General features: G+C 46.3%; 1 protein-coding gene and 1 long non-coding RNA gene across 2 annotated transcripts; one reads left to right on the forward strand and one right to left on the reverse strand.

Moving 5' to 3' along the window:
- Window positions 1-253: 253 nt before the first annotated feature.
- Window positions 254-9,590, reverse strand: RAB5IF (RAB5 interacting factor). The gene is made up of 4 exons (XM_027078382.1): window positions 9,264-9,590; window positions 7,366-7,469; window positions 2,026-2,155; window positions 254-801 (listed from the first exon to the last, which is right to left on the reverse strand). The coding sequence occupies exons 1-4, from the start codon at window positions 9,375-9,377 to the stop codon at window positions 760-762; spliced, it is 390 nt and encodes a 129-aa protein (XP_026934183.1). The 5' UTR covers window positions 9,378-9,590; the 3' UTR covers window positions 254-759.
- Window positions 9,591-9,703: 113 nt separating this feature from the next.
- LOC113605238 (uncharacterized) lies at window positions 9,704-15,974 on the forward strand. Its single transcript, XR_003427118.1, has 3 exons — window positions 9,704-9,854; window positions 11,134-11,225; window positions 15,377-15,974. It is a non-coding gene; the product is annotated as an uncharacterized LOC113605238 (long non-coding RNA).
- The last annotated feature ends 3,711 nt before the right edge of the window (window positions 15,975-19,685 follow it).

The following is a 19,685-nucleotide window of genomic DNA, read 5'->3' on the forward strand; positions in this document are numbered from 1 at the left end:
ATCAGGGCATCAGGTGGTAAGCCCTCCCTCCACAAAGTCAAGGCCACAGCCTACACCAACTCCAGCCCTTGACTTCCCTGCTGCACATTAAGGGAAAGAAGCCTGGATAGAGCTGTTAAGGGAGCAGGGAGAGGAGGAAAAGGGAAGGGGGAAGAGGGAAGGGGATGGGAGGGCACCACCTCTATTGCTCCTATTGGGTTCTGAGGCTAGAGGTGAGGTGGGAAAGGCTTTACCAGGTATCACCAACAGGGGCTCAATTAAAGATCTGATTTATTCAAGTATCTGAAAACATTCTACAACGAAAACTGTTATTAGCTGCTGCTTGTACTGTGCTATGGACCACGCACATACTGCCATGCTGTTTTCAGAAGACTTGAAATGCCAATGTTTGATATAGTTTAAAAACCGTACACCTGATGGAAAAGGAAGACAATTTAATGTTTCATCCGGATCCAGATGTGCACCAAATTAAAGGACAGCTCCACTCGGCAAACAGGTGTTTCATGATGGTATCCAAGAAGAAACGGTTGGTGATGGACAATTCAGAAATGCTTCCCCAAAAGGTGGATGGTTCTTTAAAAAGTTTCAGGTCACAACCCTTGCAGAAAACACTGACGCCCAACACACTGATTCTCGGTCCAGGAAACACGGGTCTTCCAGGTTCCGCATGGCTGGGGTGCCCCCCAACATTCGTGTTTCTGTGGTGTAACTAAGAGGGTCCTTTGGACCAGACAGGGAGCAGGTGGGGACTGTGCACCGTCAGTCATAGTGGATGGCAGTGTAAAAGATGATCCAAATGACCTAGAGAGGAAACAAGCAATGTTCATGGGCTCCCTCACCAACAGGGTCAACATAGGCTCCCATTCCACAAAACAAAAGCATCCTAAGAATGTGCGCACAGTGTACTTCCCGGGGGCTATCCAATGCATAAGCTGCTTGGGACAAGAGCACTGAAATCAAGCTGTCTCTAATAGAGCCCAGGACCACCGTCCTGTGCTCCCAAAGGGACCCTGGACAAGTCTCTCCCCTTGCCAAACAGAGACCAGAGTGCGAGGGCTTAGAGTTATAGGTGTGGAAATGATACAGGTAAAGCAAACTGTACTGCTAGTAAGTGTTAGCATTAGCAACAAACGTGAAAACAAAACTACATCATATCCTGTCAGCTTCATATCAAATAAAGCAGAGGTTCTCAAACCTGACTCGCCTTTGCAATCTCGTGGGCTCTTTAAAAACATACAGAGAGATGCCTGGGCGCCACCTCCCAGAGATTCTGATTTCGTTGTTTGGGCTAGGTTCTATAATTTTTTAAAAATAACTTTGAGATATAATTCATATTTCATGAAGTTTACCCTTTTAAAGTATACAATTCAGAGGTTTTTTAGTATATTCAGAGTTGTGAAAACATTTTGAAGCATTTGCGTCACCCTGAAGACAGAATCTATTCCCATTATCAGTTACTTCCCATTTCCCCTCCCCCCCGCCACTGGCAACCATTAATCTACTTCTTATCCATATGGATCTGCCTATTCTGGACATTTCACATAAATGGAATCATACAACATGCGGTCTTTTGTGTCTGGATTCTTTCACCTAGCAGAATGTTTTCAAGGTTCATCCTTGTAGCATGTACCAGTTCTTCATTCCTCTTTATGGCCAAGTAATATTCTACTGTCTGGGTATATAACATTTTATCTAGCCATTCATCGGGTGACGGCTGTTTGCATTTTTTGGCTGTTATGAAGATATTTTTAAATGTTTTCCAGTTTTCAATATGCAGCCAGAGTTGAGAATTAGATGTAGAAACTGACAATGAGCTCTGGATTTGCTCACCACAGGGAGACTATACAGTGTATCACACCACATCTTTTGGGACATTAACTCAAGAAAGGACATGCCCTCCAGCCTCAGGAGTCTTGAAAAATGGTACCCACATCACACACTGTAACTCAGTCAAGGGGCTCCCCTTGAATAACTGGCATCTCAGGACATGACAAAACCTGCTGTGAAATTACCAGCTACACATACCATGAACAAGGCAAACGATGTCATAAACCCTTCCTTTGTGAGCTCCCACGTGCCGCCATACTCTTCCTCATCTATCTGTAGGTAGTTGCTGAAGTAGAGGTACAGGACACCTGCATTGATCAGGCAGAATCTGGAGCAAGGGAGAACAAGCACCAAACATAAACTGTAAGCTTGGAAGACTGAGAACTCCCACCAACACGGTCCAGCTCTATCAGGGCACTTGCTGTCGCACAGTTAACTCTATTACGGGGGCAAATGAAATAATACATAAAAACGCCTAGGCCCTCAATGGAGCTGCCCACTTGGTTGTGCTAGAGACTTAAAAAAGGAACAACTCTTCTTAGCTGACCAGCAAAAGCAGAAAATAAAAATAAAAATGAAGCACATATAAGTTCTCCAAGTCCCCTTGAAGTAAGAAGGCTGCTTGCTGAACAGCCCCAAGTAGGCCCAGTACCTGACATGGGCCTCCAGGTAGCTCCAGCTCGGGGGGTGGGGTGGGGGGGCATGGGGAAAACACATGTTAAGCTGCTGCTTCATGGCCTAGTTGAGCAAGCAAGGGCGTAGTAAAGCAGCCTCTGCATAATTCCCAACAGGAGACAATTTCTGAATGTCCACTGTCTGCTACTGCACTTGATGCAGAGGTGAACATGACAGTTCCTGCCCTCAGCTCACCGCCTATTAGGAGCCAGAAACAGCAGGCAGAGTGGAATTGAAACCAGAGGTTGTGAGCACTTCCAGGAAGGTCTTTGACCCCTATCACGTATGATTTAACTGATGCAGGAATCAGAATACCATGAGTAGTAACACATCACTCTGCTCTACTGATCTCTATGTAAAAGTAATATTCATAAAGTGATCAAAACTCTCTTTTTATTATCTTTCCAGTTACGGCACCTAATCCAATGGGGGACTATATGCCTTAGGCCACATCCCTTCTGAAGGCTGCAGTAGAAAATGCAAAGAGAACAGGTTCCTCCTATCAGTTAAGTGTGGGCTGGTGTAGGGCAGGGCAGTATGATGGCGATGAGGAGTGTATATGGGGGGGCGGGGCAGGGAACAGACCCTGAGGCTGTCTGTGCAAGGTTAACAAGGAGACAGGGTGTACATACACCAGGAAGTCTAGTTTGTGAGTAGTCAAGAGTATGGGCTTTCTCGTGAGTGGAAGGAAAAGGAGCTGGGAGGCTGGTTTAGACCTGTTTCAGGACATAAGTACAAATAAAGTTTGAGGACGGAGACTGGGAAAATGGTTGAATGGAGAGGCAAGAATCCCCAAAGGCTTCAAGCCTAAGGACCTGGGAGAACCATGGGTCCAGTAACAGAAGCAGGGAGTCAGGAAGGACAGATGGTTCTTCTTGGATTTCACACGAAATACAGTCCTTGGCTTGGCTATGTCATGGCCATATCCTGATCGTCTACTAGGAATCTTGGGACCCAGCCAATCTGGCCACCTCCCTCTGACAGGAGTTCCATTTTGGACAGGCTGAGTTAGTGGCTCTAGATAGCCTACTATCAGGACTTAGCAATGTCACTCTGGGGCTCAGCTAATAAGCTAGGGCTGGACAGTGACTGGAGACTCTGACAGTCTCCAGCTGTAAGGTGGTTGCTTAGTGAGATGAGAAAGGGAAATATAAGGGAAAGAGATAAATAAAGGATGACAGGGAGAGAGAAAAGGGCTGACATAGGCCCTGCCTTCCAAGGGGCACACATTAAGTAGAAAATGAATTCACAGACACAAAGGCATTTAAAAGTCTGGTGTACAAGGGGGAGGGGTCAGGAAAGGCTCACAGTGAGCTTTAAATATGGGCATAAATTCTGTATTGGAAACAGGAGAGAATGACATAGCAAATGGGTGGACAAAGAAATGAAAATACTGGGGACTTCCCTGGCAGTCCAGCAGTTGAGACTCTGGCTTCCACTGCAGGTGGGCAGGGGTTCAATTCCTGGTGGGGAAACTAACATCCTTCATGCCACATGGGGCAGCCAAAAAAAAAAAAACTGACTCTCAAATGGATTTTTAACAATTCTATCTTAAAAACTCCAGTCTTAACAAAATAATGAATCTCTAACAAATACTGACTTCAGGGCTGGAAGGTAATATATGACTCTGCTTCCAAGGGTCAATGGGAACTCGTTTCAGCTTTTCAAAAATTTTAACAAGCATTCACTGAGTACCTCTTAATCATGTGCCAAGCTCTATGAGAGACAGAGGCAGAAAGGGATGAATAGAACCCCTCTCCAATTACGTAAAACCTCGGCAGACAGAGCAGAACCATCACACTCAGTTCCCAGGCAAATTTTAAGTAATGAGACCCAAGGAAATGGCTTTACCTTAATAGGTCCTAGCTGGTGCCCACACCAGAAATGAAGAGAAGTCAAGTGGGGGTCCAGACAGAGGGCAGCGAAGGCAGGAAGTGGGGAGGAGACAGTCACCACAACTGAGCACCAGGCAGCTGAGTCAGACGGATGGAGGAAAGGGGGTGTGTGTGGAAAAAATCAATGTCCTTGGGCACTTTCCAAGAGCTGGGAAAAAGGTGCCAACCAAAGGAGGGAAGGGATTCCTTTGGAGAGAAACTGGCTCTGGCAGGACAGTGTGGGACTGAACCCTAGAAAACAGGCAGTCCTGAGAAAGTGGCATGATGGGTAAGCCACTCCAAGGTGAATTCACTGCAAACACCCTGTTTCTTGCTTTCTCAATAGCCAGCCATATTTTACCACTCTTTGTAAAGCTAATCATATGACTGCAGTGAACCACTTATGGAGTACCTATGATGTACTAAGCCCTACCTTTAGCAGTTTACTTGAATCACCTCATTTAATTCACACATCAATCTCATGAGGAAGGCACTTCTTTATTGCCCTCATTTTAATGAGGAAACTGAGTCTCACAAAGTGAGCTCCAAATTATGTAGCTTGAAAGTGGCAGAGCTGGAACTTGAATCCAGAGCTTTCTAGAAAGTTAAAAAAAAAAAAATCTGGGGCTTCCCTGGTGGCACAGTGGTTGAGAATCCGCCTGCCAATGCGGGGGACACGGGTTCGTGCCCCGGTCCGGGAGGATCCCACATGCCACGGAGCGGCTGGGCCCGTGAGCCGTGGCCGTTGAGCCTGCGCGTCCAGAGCCTGTGCTCTGCAACGGGAGAGGCCACAGGAGTGAGAGGCCCGCGTACCGCAAAAAAAAAAAAAAAAAAAATCTGTTTGGGCAGCCTTACTCATTTGCCACAGTGGGAAGGATACTAGACTAGCTCTAGTCTTTGCTATATTATTTGCAGATTGGTGACTTCGGAAAAATCCTGTAGGACTCCTACAAGACGAGACAGGTGCTAGGGATTTGAACCAGTGTCATCCTCTCCTAGAAAAGTGATCTGGGGAAGACAGGAGACTACCTTTTGCCTTTAGGTTGCCTTCTGCCTTCTCTGGCATTTTCCTTATATCTGCCTTTTTTCTCATAGAAAGCTAAAACTGGGTGACCAACATTCTAAAAATGTATCTACATACCATTTCCACCCTGAGAAGACCTCTGTGAACACCAGGTCCTGCCTGTGTCTCATCACCCTCAATGAGTCCTCATCAAATGTCCACTCTGTCAAAGTCAGTCAGAGGATAAACTCTTATGGTTTCCTTGGACAAATGCTTTGATCAGCATCATAAATCGAAAACCTCTTTAGGGACTTCCCTGGTGGCGCAATGGTTAAGGATCTGCCTACCAATGCAGGGGACACAGGTTCAAGCCCTGGTCCGGGAAGATCCCACATGCCGCGGAGCAACTAAGCCCCATGCACCACAACTACGGAGCCTGCACTCTAGAGCCCTCGAGACACAACTACTGAGCCCGTGTACCACAACTACTGAAGCCCGCGTGCCTAGAGCCTGTGCTCCATAACAAGAGAAGCCACTGCAATGAGAAGCCTGCGCACCGCAATGAAGAGTAGCCCCCTCTCACCACAACTAAGCCTGCGCTCAACAACGAAGACCCGATGCAGCCATACATACATACATACATATATACATACATATATAAATACAACAACAACTCTTTAGTTAGGAGAGGGAACTGTACATTCCTTTTGGGTTATCTTCTGAAAAAACAGGCAACTCAAATGAGTTTGAAACTGTTTCACACTTTTCAACCCAGAGTAAGGAATAAGAGATCTATGTGATCACGGTTGAAATAATATATGTGATTTTCCATGGATGAGTATGACAGTTTGTATTCCCAGAGGCCTGCCTGTCCATTTCTACTATAACTTGCCCACAACTCCTATCCTAAGACAATTCCGGGACTTCCCTGGTGGTCCAGTGGTAAAGAATCCACCTTATAATGCTGGGGATTTGGGTTCAATCGCTGGTTGGGGAACTAAGATCCCACATGCCATGGGGCAACTAAGCCCGCACAACACAACTACTAAGCTTGTGCGCCTCAACACGAGAGCCCACGTGCCACAAACTACAGAGCTCACGTGCTCTGAAGCCTGCGTGCCACAACTAGAGAAGAGAAAACCCGCACGCCACAACGAAGAGCCCGCGCACCGCAACAAAAGATCCCACATTACTCAATAAAGATCCTGTGTGCCGCAACTAAGACCCGATGCAGCCAAAAATAAATAAAATATAATAAAATAAAATAAATACATCTTAAAAAAAAAGAAAAACACAATTTCCACAAATCCTATTAATTCAACCTGGCGGGCATTCGGACTTGCTCTCAGTGACTGGTTAACAAGCTGAGCCACGACTGGGAGCTCGTGTCAACTGCTGCCACAGGCACACAATAAAAAACTGAGGGCTTAATCTCCTATTTCTTCACTGCCTTTAAAATGTAGGCACCTGGGACTTCCCGGGTGGTCCAGTGGTTAGGACTCCGCGCTTCCACTGCAGGGGGCACGGGTTCCATCCCTGTTCAGGGAACTATAGATCCCGCATGCTGCAAGACACGGCCAAAAAAAAAGGAGGGACCTAAAACAACTTCTGCCAAGTCCAAGATTCTGGACATCCAGCACAGTGCACAAGGGAGTGGTCATCAAGTATTAGAAGCTCTTCCACTTTCCAAACTTCCACAGACAACAAAGGTCATGTCAGAACTAGATGCCTGCTGCCAACAGGCAATATGGCAACCTCTTGCATGAGGTCACTAAGGACCCATGAATGAATAAACTATCCCGGATCTTCATAAAGGTAACATGCCTGACCCAAGCTGCTCCCAAGCCTGTGGAACTGACGAGTGCTGTATCACACCCAGGAGTGCCATCATGGGGCCAGTTTTTTGATTTAGTCATTACACACACACACACACACACACACACACACACACAGGGAAAAAAACAAAACAAAAAACCCAAGACTTACCCTGCTATTCCCAAGAAACCTCGCAATGGTAACACTCCCCAAATGACACCTAGGACCACAGCAATGATCTGTCGGAACCAGTAGATCACATCTAAAAATTCATCCTGTAGAAAAGAGAGAGAATGTGTGCATAATCTGGAGTGGGTGCCACGAGAGAGCCTCCTGTGATAGGTGAGGAACAGAAAAGCTTTCTGCTAAACTCATCTTCCAGAGGAATTTTCCCCAAAAGCAATGGTATACGGTTCTTGAATCTCCACATCTTCTTATACTAAAATGTGGTTAAAAAATGATGCATTTAGTTATCTTAAGTGATGGCTTCCAGGGCGTTGTGCTCTACATAAAAATTTTTAGAAAAATCATTTACTTAATTTTTTCAGAAGCTACAAAAATGAAATTGCTGTGATAGTAACTGAGCTACTGGCCAGTTATCTGACCTGGGGAGACAAGAACAGACTATCCACAAGCAGAAGGGCTGACTGTTAACCAATTCAGTACCACCTTCCCACACTCTGAATTTTGAGTAAGTCACAAAAGAGAAAAGAGATTAGAAACAAAAGTGCAGGAGGGGGCTTCCCTGCTGGCGCAGTGGTTGAGAGTCCGCCTGCCAATGCAGGGGACACGGTTCGTGCCCCGGTCCGGGAAGATCCCACATGCCACGGAGCGGCTGGGCCCGTGAGCCATGGCCGCTGAGCCTGCGCATCCGCAGGGGGAGAGGCCACAGCAGTGAGAGGCCCGCGTAACGAGAAAAAAAAAAAAAAAAAAAAAGTGCAGGAGGCAGGTGCCTGCATATCCAATTTTCATACAAGAACACGGAAGACTCAGGTTTCTGACCTGCCCTGGACTGCAGAAACCAGTCCTTACACAAAAAAGGAAAGAAATGACACAGCAAATCAGAAAGATTTTACAAGAGCTGGGCAGCACTGGGGGCAGGACAAGGGCACCTTCAGGAAGTACCTCCCATCCCCCCCCTTTACAGGAACTCTAGGGAAAACTACTTCTGATGAAAGTAACTGATGAAAAACTACTTCATCAGTCCAAAAAAATAAAAGGGGGGGAAAGACTGCAAATCTAACATTCTTTTCAGGCCAACTGGAATCAAGCTATTTGTGATGGTTCCTTCCACGCGATGGAGCAGAGTTGGGGAAGTGCTTACACTTGGATCTTCTGAATGCGTGTGACCAGTAAGGACATCTTGAAGTCCCCCAACCATTCCTCACACACATTTGGTGGTTTCTCCCCCACTCCCTCGCGTGTATACACACACACACACCACACTCACCCCTGAAAGGTGGTCTCATTCTCCCCTCTCAACTCTCACGCTTATTCTGTTTTCTCATTCAACAGAAAAGCACTGACAGCTCACCTTTAGTGAGCCTCACCATGTGCTAAACGCTTTACCGCACCACGGTACCCGACTTCAGAGTTGTTCGGAGACTTGAGTGAGATGACGCACAGAGGGCGCCCAACACACAGCAAGCACTCAGTAGAAGTCTGTTACCGTTACTGTTCGTGCTAACCACGGTGGTAAGTTGTTAATTCGACAAGGTAAGTCACTTACTCAAGATCCTACTGGGAGTAAAAGGCGGAGATCGAATCGAATTCAGCTCGCTCTCGCCGTTCAGGCACCCGACCTGCCCGCGGGGGGGCAACTGCTCCGCCCCCTCCTTGCTGCTTCCCGCGTGACCCGGGCGACTTCACTCTTAGGCCACTCCGTAGTGAGCCCGGAGCCCGACAGCCGGGCCCTCCGAGTTCGCCCCGACACCCTTGGGCCACCCGCCCCACCACCCCGAACACTCGGCAGCGCCCGGACGGGGGCAGGGGCAGGCTCGGGCCTGTCCATTCGTCCCCGAGTCCCAGCCGGCTCCTCGAACGTGCGCCCTCGCCAGGCCCCACCGCACCTTGTCCTCCCAGGCCGCGTCGCTCCGTAGCACCTTGCTCCAGACGGAGACTTTGAGGGCCCCGTTAGCCAGCAGCGGCTGAGGCGGCTCCTCCTTCCGCCGCCCGCCGCTCATCCTCCCGTCGCGCCGCCCGGGCCGGGCCTGGGGCGCGCGGGCCGATCTAAAAGAGGTCGGGGTCTGGGGTCGCGGGTCACGGCGCACGGGGCGTGGCGGTGGCGGCGGCGGCGGCGGCGGCGGCAGCAACAGGCTCAGCGGATCGGTTCGGCGGCGCGCCTACGGCTGCCCCCACTTACCCGAACACCCTGGCTCTGCTAGCTCGGCCGAGACCAGGAGCGCGGAGGGCGGAACAACGCAGCGCCGCGCGTCCTCCCGCCGACGTGCCCACGCAGCCAATCGGTGGCCGCACAGCCTTCTACACGGAAGAGCAACCGTCGCTTCGGCGCAAGCGCTCTACGCGCGGGGAAGTGACGGCACGCTTCCGCCAGCCCCGCGGTAGAGTGAGAGGGAAGGGACAATCTTGGTACGGACGGCGACACGAGCGCGAGGAGGTGCTGTGGAGACTGAAGAACGGTGGCTGTGGCGAAAGCAGAGGTTGGGACAGGAGCGTCGTCCAATCCACCACAGCTTGTCCCGTCGAGCAGCGGGGCAGAACGCGGCGCTACCTTTCCCGAGGCGTCCTTTCGAGCCCAAACCTTGCTCCCCGGAAGCCCCGAGTTGCCCCTCAGGATTTAGCCCTTGCTCGTTTTCTCCCCTAACCCTTCAAGTCCCGTAGGACCTTGTTCACAGAGTTAATTCTTTTCCGTAATAACTTAGTGTCTCCTCATGCCTAGCACACTCTTTTGACAAATGTGAGCCCTGAGATCCAAAAAGGGGAAGTGATTTTCTAAGGCTGCATGGCATGTTGGAACCAGCTGAGGGCTCCTCGGGGTAGTAAAGTTGCGAGAGTACTTTATTGGCTATCAGAAGATCTGGGTATTCATCTATCGTGGCCTCGCTATGGGCTTGGTTAGTGGTTCGCAAAGTGTGTTTCTGGACCAGCAGCAGCTGCATCAACTGGGAACTTGATTAGAGATTCAAATTCTGAGACCCCCATCCCAGACCTAACTGAATCAGAAATTCTGTGGGTGGGGCCCATAATCAGCGTTTCAGTAAGCCCTCCTGGTGATGCCATTTGCACTGTGCTATGTAGCAAGGCCCATCATCCTACGTTTATATAGGCAAAGAAACTTGCTCAGAATCACTCGACTGTTACCTGGGTCTGACTTCAAAATCTGCACTCTGGGGAGTTCCCTGACGGTCCAGTGGTTGGGGCCCCACGCACTTTCACTGCCATGACCCCAGGTTCAATCCCTGGTCAGGGAACTAAGATCTTGCAAGCTGGGCGGCGAGCCCCCCCCCCAAAAAAAGAAAACCCCCCCCTTTTTTTTTTTTTTTTTTAAATCCGCACTCTTACACTTGAAGTCTTAAGGAATATCAGTAAGGTCAGAACATCCTTTGCATACCTGTCAACATTCTGATGTAGTTCTCCACCTTAGGTTAACTATGGTATCTCCTAGGAAACTTTTTCAGAATACCATAGCTGTTGTTTTCTCCCACAACCCAATCCCAAGATCCTGTTCAGTAGGTTGTGTGGGGCTGGACCCCAAAGATGATACACACTTCAACAGACATGACTTTGTCTGGACCTGGTGGGACAGCCATATACCTGAGATGGACGTACAACTTTAGTACTAACTTTCCCATGGATCTTGTTCTTATCAGCCCTCCCTTCTCTGAACAGTTTCTCTCCCATATGCAAAACTGTGGTAAAGCCTAACCAGCTCACTCCAGTTTGGATGTGCACCACTGATATAAAGCCTATTTTTTATAGACTCCCTGGTGGCATGCAGTGCTGGAGACAGACAGATCATTCTGTCATAGAATGTTGGGAAAATACCTAGCCTGGAGTCGAAGACAGAAGAGGTAAGTTTTTAGTCTGCTGGGTCTGGTGGCAAAGGTTTGTAATGGGGAATTTGATCTGGGGTTAGGGAAGACTGAACTCTGAGGGAAGAATAGGAATTAAGAAGAGGGAGAGGGAGGGGAAGGGAAGAGGGCATTCCAGGAGATGAAACCATGTCGGCTAATGGTGAGGTATAAAGCCACAAGTTGGGGAAGGACTAGGAGAATCATGCTGAATAATTTTTTCCAGTGGTATAGAAAAATAATTGATGTACATCACTGTATAAGTTTAAGGTCTACAGCATGATAGTTTGACTTACATATATTGTGAAATGATTACCACAGTAGCATCAGCTAACCTCCACCTTCTCAGATAGATACAATAAAAAGAAAAGAAAGAAGAATCTGAAAAAGGAAAAAAACATTCTCCTGTCCTGAGAACTCTTAGGATTTACTATCTTAACTTTCCTATACATTGTATGGCAGAGTGTTAGCTATATTCATCATGTTATATGATATATCCCTAGTACTTACTTATCTTATAACTGAAAGTCTGTATCTTTGGACCACCTTTCTCCACTTCCCAGGGCTCCCCTCACCCTCTGCCTCTGATAACCACAAGTCTGATCGCTTTTGCTACGAGTTTTTAAATTTTTATTATACTTTTGAAAGATTCCACATGTAAGTGAGGTCATACAGTATTTGGCTTTCTCTGTCTGACTTATTTCACTTAGCATAATGCCTTCAAGGTCCATCCATGATGTGGCATGGTAGGATGTTCTCTTTTTTATGGCTGAATAATATTCGTGTATGTTTGTATGTATGTATCTCACAACTTCTTTATCCATTCATCCATCGATGGACACTTAGGTTGTTTTCATGTCTTGGCCATTGTACATAATATTGCTATGAAAATGGGGGTGCAGATATCTTTTTGAGTTCGTGTTTTCATTTCCTTTGGGTATATTCTCGGAAGTGGAATTGCTGGATTGTATGGTAGTTCTATTTTTAATTTTTTAAGTATCCTCTACAGTGTTTTCCACAGTGACTGTACCAATTTACAATCCCACCAACAGTGCACAAGGATTCCCTTTTTTCCACAACCACACCGGTATTTGTTATTTCTTGTCTTTTTGATGATGGCCATGAAGAATTTGTTTTTGGTACGCAGGCCTCTTACTGTTGTGGCCTCTCCCGTTGCGGAGCACAGGCTCCGGACGCGCAGGCTCAGCGGCCATGGCTCACGGGCCCAGCCGCTCCGCGGCATGTGGGATCTTCCCGGACCGGGGCACAAACCCGTGTCCCCTGCATCGGCAGGCGGACTCTCAACCACTGCGCCACCAGGGAAGCCCGAAGAATTTGTTTTTATCCCAAGCGTGGAGGAAGCCACAGAAAGGATTTTAGCAGGGAATACTTTACTTTTCAGGTTTGCATCTTGACAAGATCACCCTGCCTGCTATTTGAAGGACTGGATCACAGTGGGAGACTAGTTTTTAGATAAGATTTTTTTTTCCTCTTTTTATTGGCTGCGTTGGGTCTTTGTTACTGCGCAGGCCTTCTCTAGTTGCGGCGAGGGGGGCGCTACTCTTCACTGTGGTGCACGGGCTTATTGCAGTGGCGTCTCGTTGCGTAGCTCTGGCTCTAGGCGCGCGGGCCTCAGTAGTTGTGGCGCCCGGGCTTCGTTGCTCTGCGGCATGTGGGATCTTCCCGGACCAGAGCTCGAACCCATGTCCCTTGCATTGGCAGGAAGATTCTTAACCACTGCGCCACCAGGGAAACCCCGGGAGACTAGTTTAAAAACTTAAAGTTACCCAGGTGAAATTTGGTGGGGGCAGTGAAGATGGAGAAAATTGGAATAAAACATAATAAATAATGATAATTATTAATAATTATTAAATTTAATGATTTTATTATTAAATAAATTTAAATAATAAATTTATTGTTAAAATAATAAATTTATTGTTAATTATTAAACTTTTATTATTAAAATAATAGAAGTTAATTCTTTTTTAAAACTTAAAAAAATTAAAAAATTTTGCTATAAAATATACATAACAAAATTTGCTATTTTTAAGTCTATAGTTCTGTGACAGTGAAGTACATTTACTTTGTAGTGTGGCTATCACTACTATCCATTTTCAGAACACTTTCATCTTACAAAACTGAATCTTGGTGCCCATTAAACTATTAACTCCCCGTTCTCCCCTCCCCTCAGCACCTGGCAATTACCATTCTACTTTCTGTCTCTGAATTTGACTAAGTTCCTCATAAGACTGTAATGACAGTGTTGTCTTTTTCTAATTGGCTTATTTCACTTAGCACACCATCTTCAAGGTTCATCTATGTCATAGCATGTCAGAATTTCCTTCCTTTGTAAGGCTGAATAATAGCTTTGTTAAATGTCCACGGTATATACATTTTATTTATCTATTCATCTGTTAAGGGACACTTGGGCTGCTTCCACCTTTTTGCTATTGTGAATAATGCTACAGTGAACAAGGTGTACAAATATCTGTTCATGTCTCTGCTTTCAGTTCTTTTGGGTATATACCCAGAATGGGATTGCTGGATCATATGATAATACTGTTTTTAATTTTTTGAGGAATAGCCATACCGTTTTCCATAGCAGTTGCACCATTTTACATTCCAACAGTGCACAAGAGTTCCAATTTATCCACATCCTCATCAACACTTGTTTTCTGTTTTTTTTTTTTCTTTTAACAGCCAACCTAATGGGTGTGAAGTGGTAACTCATTGTTTTTGATTTGCATTTCCCTAATGATTAGTGATGTTGAGCATCTTTTCACGCGCTTGCTGACCATTTGTGTATCTCTTTTGGAAAAATGTCCATTCCAGACCTTTACCTGTTTTTGAGTCTAGTCTTTTGGTTTTTTGTTGTTGAGTTTTAGGAGTTCTGTGTATATTCTAGATATTAATCCCTTATCATATATGTAATTTGCAAATACCTTCTCTGTCCTGTGGGTTGCCGTTTTACTCTGTTGATAGTGTCCTTTAATATACAAAAGTTTTAAATTTTAATGAAGTGAAATTTGTCTAAGTTTTTGTTGTTGTTTCCTGTGCCTTTGGTGCCACATTCAAGAAATCATTGTCAAGTCCAATGTTGTCAAGTTTTTCCACGTTCTGTTTTATAGTTTTAGCTCTTATGTTTAGGTCTTTGATTCATTTTGAGTTAATTTTTTTATATGGTGTTAGGTAAGGGTCCACCTTCATTCTTTCAACATGTGGATATCCAGTTTTCCCAGCACCATTTGTTAAAGACTCTAGTTTCCCCATTGAATGTTTTTTTGCACCATCATTTGACCATATATGCAAGGGTTTATTTCAGGGCTGTCTCTTTTATTCCATTGGTCTGTTTGTCTGTCTTTATGCCAGTACCACTCTTTTGATTACCGTAGCTTTGTAGTAAGCTTTGAAATCAGGAAACGTGAGTCCTCCAACTTTGTTCTTATTTTTCAAGATTGTTTTGGGGATCCCTAGAGACTCCATATGAATTTTAGAATGAGTTTTTCTATTTCTGAAAAAAAAAAGTTATTGGGATTTTGATAGAGATTGCGGTGAATCTGTAGATTGCGTTGGTAGTAACAATATCAAGTCTTCTAATCCATGAGCATGAAATGTTTTTCTATTTATTTGTATGTTCTTTAATTTCATTCAGTGATGTTTTGTAGTTTTCGACATATAAGTCTTTCACTTCCTTGGTTAATTCCTAAGTATTTTACTCTTTTTGATGCTATTGTAAATGGAATTGTTTTCTTATTTTCCTTTTCAGATTTTTCATTGCAGAAACAGAATTGCTTTTTGGGTGCTGATTTTTGTATCCCGCACCTTTGCTGAATCCATTTGTTAGTTCAGCAGTTTTTTGTGTGGAATCATTAGGGTTTTCTACATACCCGATCATACCTGCAAACAGAGCTAACTTTATTTCTCCACCTCCCCCCGCCCCGCAAAAGTTAATTCTTTATATGTCATATTGTATCATATTTTGAAGCTCTGCTCTTAACTCCAAGATTCTGTAAGTTTGGGTTTACATGGGAGGAGAGGAGAGTGTCACAGAAAGTTGTATTTGGAAGGGTGCTTAGATCCTGCCCAAGGTCACACAGCAAAGTTAGAGGTCCAACAGCCATCTGAAACCTCATCTGTGTCCCTCCTCTTAGCTTTCTAGGAGCAGACAGAGCCAAGCTGGCAGCCTGGAAAGCCCTTGCCGAGAAGGTATTCATGGGACTGAGACGTGTTCCCTTTCTGCTTTTACCCAAAGCTTTCCTTATCTTAGGAAGTGGGGAATTTGGCTGAAACCCAGTGCATCCATCTGGTTAAAATAAACGTCTTGGGTGGTCTAAGATGGAAAAGAACTTAATGAAGAGTCAGATTTGGAAGCGGGAGAGACAGATTTGGAAGTAGAAATGTTGCCTTTGTGAATTTGGGGCTTTTTAGCACCAGTTAAACATATGATGTCAGTCTTGGGCCTGAGGGTGTCCCTTCCAGTTGAATGCCCCTGTAACACTGCCAGCTGCCTATAGCAGGGTTTGGAGGAAGATGTGCTCTGAGGGGTAAGATTGTGGCCTCAGACAGAGATAGATGGAATCACAGAAATCAGGAGCCATGTGGGGGAAAACCAAGGAGCTGTGGAAAGAGCACTGGTTGTGAAGTAGAGGTCTGAGTTTGTATGCTGGTCCTCTTCTTTTTTTTTTTTTTTTTTTGTGTTACGTGGGCCTCTCACTCTTGTGGCCTCTCCCGTTGCGGAGCACAGGCTCCAGACGCTCAGGCTCAGCAGCCATGGCTCACGGGCCCAGCTGCTCCGTGGCATGTGGGATCTTCCCGGACCGGGGCACGAACCCGTGTCCCCTGCATCGGCAGGCGGACTCTCAACCACTGCACCACCAGGGAAGCCCCGGCCCTCTTCTTTTTGCTCACAAGAAATATTTTACTAGCATTATTGAGCCCTTACCAGGTCCCAACTTTACTAAATGTTTTTCATACGTTTGTCTCCAAAAGCTGGCTGGCTCTCAGTCACTATACTGAACTCCTCTCCTTTTTTTTTTTTTTTTTTTTTTTTGTGGTATGCGGGCTTCCCACTGTTGTGGCTTCTCCCGTTGCGGAGCACAGGCTCCGGATGCGCAGGCTCAGCGGCCATGGCTCCCGGGCCCAGTCGCTCTGCGGCATGTGGGATCTTCCCGGACCGGGGCACGAACCCGTGTCCCCTGCATCGGCAGGCGGACTCTCAACAACTGCGCCACCAGGGAAGCCCATGAACTCCTCTCCTTTTACAGTAGTCCCTCCTTTATCCACAGGGTACATGTTCCAGGACCCTCAGTGTATGCATGAAACCATGGATAGTAGTAAATCCTATGTATACTATGTTTTTTCCTATGTGTACGTACCTATGATAAAGTTGAATTTATAAGTTAGGCACAGTAAGAGAATATCTGAATCGCCAGCATCACTACTCTTGCATTTTGGGGCCATGATTAAGTAAAATAAGGGTTACTTGATCACAAGCACTGAAGTATAACAACACTGGATCTGATAACAGAGCAGGCTCCTAAGTGAGTAATAGGCGGGGTGGGGAGCACATACAGCATGGATAAGTGGAACAAAGGGATGATTCATGTTCCCGGCCCGGAGGGTGGGAGATTTCATTATGCTACTCAGAACAGCATGCAATTTAAAACTTATGAACTGTTTATTTCTGGAACTTTCCAGTTAATATTTTTGTACTGAGGTTGACCATGGGTAACTGAAACTGTGGAAAGTGAAAGGACTACTGTACCTTTACTTAAAATTTTTCTATAGTGAATGTTGACTACTTACGTAATTAAAATGACAACCTCAGGAAGGCTACACTTGACATTTAGGACACTATAAACTCCTAGGAGCCGAGGGAAGTCAAATGGTCTTGGGGGACTACTTGGTGGTAGTCTTCCTCTCACCTTGTAACTTTGAAAGATGAGGTGCTATCTTCCCAACCCAGCAGTTTCCTGGGGATAAGTCAGTGTCCTGGACTCTCCGGGGTAAGGTCTGGGAATTTGCATTTTTGTAAGCTCTCCTGATGCATGAGAACTACTTCTCTGGGTAATTAGTCCCAGTTCTCCCACTTAAAAGCTGTGTGGTATTGGGCAAGTGATTTTTTTAAAAAACATTTATTTATTTATTTATTTATTTGGCTGTGCCAGGTCTTAGTTGCAGCACACGGGATCATCTTTGCAGCGTGCGGGATCTAGTTCCCTGACCAGGGATTGAACCCTCCCTGCCCCCTCCCACAGCATTGGGAGCACAGAGTCTTAACCACTGTGCCACCAGGGAAGTCCCTAGAGTGTAGTTTTAAAATCCAGGGACTTCCCTGGTGGTCAATGGGTAAGACTCTGTGCTCCCAATGCAGGGGGCCTGGGTTCAATCCTGGTCGGGGAACTAGATCCCACATGCATGCTGCAACTGAGAAGTCCGCATGCCGCAACTAAAGATCCTGTGTGCCGCAACTAAGACCCGGCGCAGCCTAAATAAATAAATAAAAATAAATAATCCAGAGTCCTGAATCCCTAGGGATTCTTATATATCTATATATAAATGAATGTCTTATTACAGAGTGTTGCTATATTTCTTCTTTTTTAAAAAATAAAATTTATTTATTTATTTATTTATGGCTGTGTTGGGTCTGTTGCTGGGCGCGGGCTTTCTCTAGTTGCGGTGAGCGGGGCCTACTTTTCATTGTGGTGCACAGGCTTCTCATTGTCGTGGCTTCTCTTGTGGCGGAGCACGGGCTCTAGGCGCACAGGCTTCAGTAGTTGTGGCACGCAGGCTCAGTAGTTGTGGCTCACGGGCTCTAGAGCACAGGCTCAGTAGCTGTGGCGCACACTTAGTTGCTCCGCGGCATGTGGGATCTTCCCAGACCAGGGCTCGAACCCGTGTCCCCTGCATTGGCAGGCAGATTCTTAATCACTGTGCCACGAGGGAAGCCCTCCCTAGGGATTCTTATTCATGGGGCTGAGTTGGGGAAAAGTTTCCCAGTGGGGTGCGTGAGGCTGGGGGTCCATGGAGAAATCACCACTCCCAAAAACAGTGGAAAGGAAGAGGCCTTCCTTGACTGTCAGTCTGAAGGCATACCCCCCACCCTCATCATTACCACTTTTCCTTTTCCTTTACTACTGGACACAGGGCCTAAGGTCACATTGATAACTAAGGACTTGAAGCATCATCATGGCCCCCTTGTGAAGAATAGGGACATAGAGAATCAGCCAACCCAACCACAGGTACTCAGACTAAGGAGCAGAAATGCCTTTAAAAAGCTATTTCCTAAATGAGAGTGTTACAGAACAGGCAGATGTCCTTATATAACATTCCTAGCTTCAGAGGAGAGGGGCCCTAGCCACACTGTCCCTGTCACCTTTCATTATCTAGAGTGCTTGCTCACTCCAGGGCTCATCAGTCTGAAGCTGGTTACAGAAGATACTTTTATTTTCAGTTCTTTGAAAAGTATTTGTAAGAAGCCATCTCTCCTGAGGCAGCTGAACCATCCAAATCACTGCCCCTTTTAGGGGAACATTAGTACTCATTTTCCACATGTAAAATGAGCGTCACTCTTGTTTTGAAGAGCCCTTCCAGCATGTTCCTGTTCTGCCAAACCCCAGGGCCAAGTGTCCAGCTTGAGGGATACTGACGGAGGGAGTGGGAAAACCAGGACCCCGGATGAATGGCTAAAGGATCTGGGGCACTTTAATCTGGGAACTTGAGCAGGGAGGCTGCATCTCCAAATTCCTAAAGGAGAGTGACCTGTGGGAGAGATTCAATATCCCCCAACCAGGGTACTGGGGAGAAATCAAAAAGAAGCCAATTTGGTTCAATGGAGGAAACTTCTAGTGCTTAGCCGAAACCATGTTAGATAGCTGGATGCCAGTAGGCAGTGAACTGCCTATCACTGGTTTATATAAGAGAGGGACAGACCTTAAAGCAAGACAGACTGGAATTCACATCCTAGTTCCACTTAGTACTGGCTGTGTAAGTTCAGGCAAGTAACTTAACAAATCCCGTTTCTTTACCTATGAGAAGAGTATCTCATTTTTTAAATTTATTTTTGGCTGCATTGGGTCGTTGCTGCACGTGGGCTTCCTCTAATTGCGGCGAGCAGGGGCTACTCTTCATCGCGGTGCGTGGGCTTCTCATAGTGGTGGCTTCTCGTTGCGGAGCATGGGCTCTGGGTGCGCAGGCTTCAGTAGTTGTGGCGCACGGGCTTAGTTGCTCCACGGCACGTGGGATCTTCCTGGACCAGGGCTCGAACCTGTGTCCCCTGCACTGGCAGGTGGATTCTTAACCACTGCGCCACCAGGGAAGCCCTCTCATTTTTTTCTTTTCTGTGAATGTTTGTGTGAACAGAAGTTAAAAAGAGATGTTTGGGCTGCAATTACAATGTAGTCATTTCAACAGAAACGCTACCACAGCTAGCTTAAGCAAAAAGGGGAATTTACTAGCTTA

Source organism: Aethalodelphis obliquidens, unplaced genomic scaffold, assembly GCF_003676395.1.
Source record: "Aethalodelphis obliquidens isolate GAN/ISIS:26980383/991018 unplaced genomic scaffold, ASM367639v1 scaffold42, whole genome shotgun sequence".
Lineage (NCBI taxonomy): Eukaryota > Metazoa > Chordata > Mammalia > Artiodactyla > Delphinidae > Aethalodelphis > Aethalodelphis obliquidens.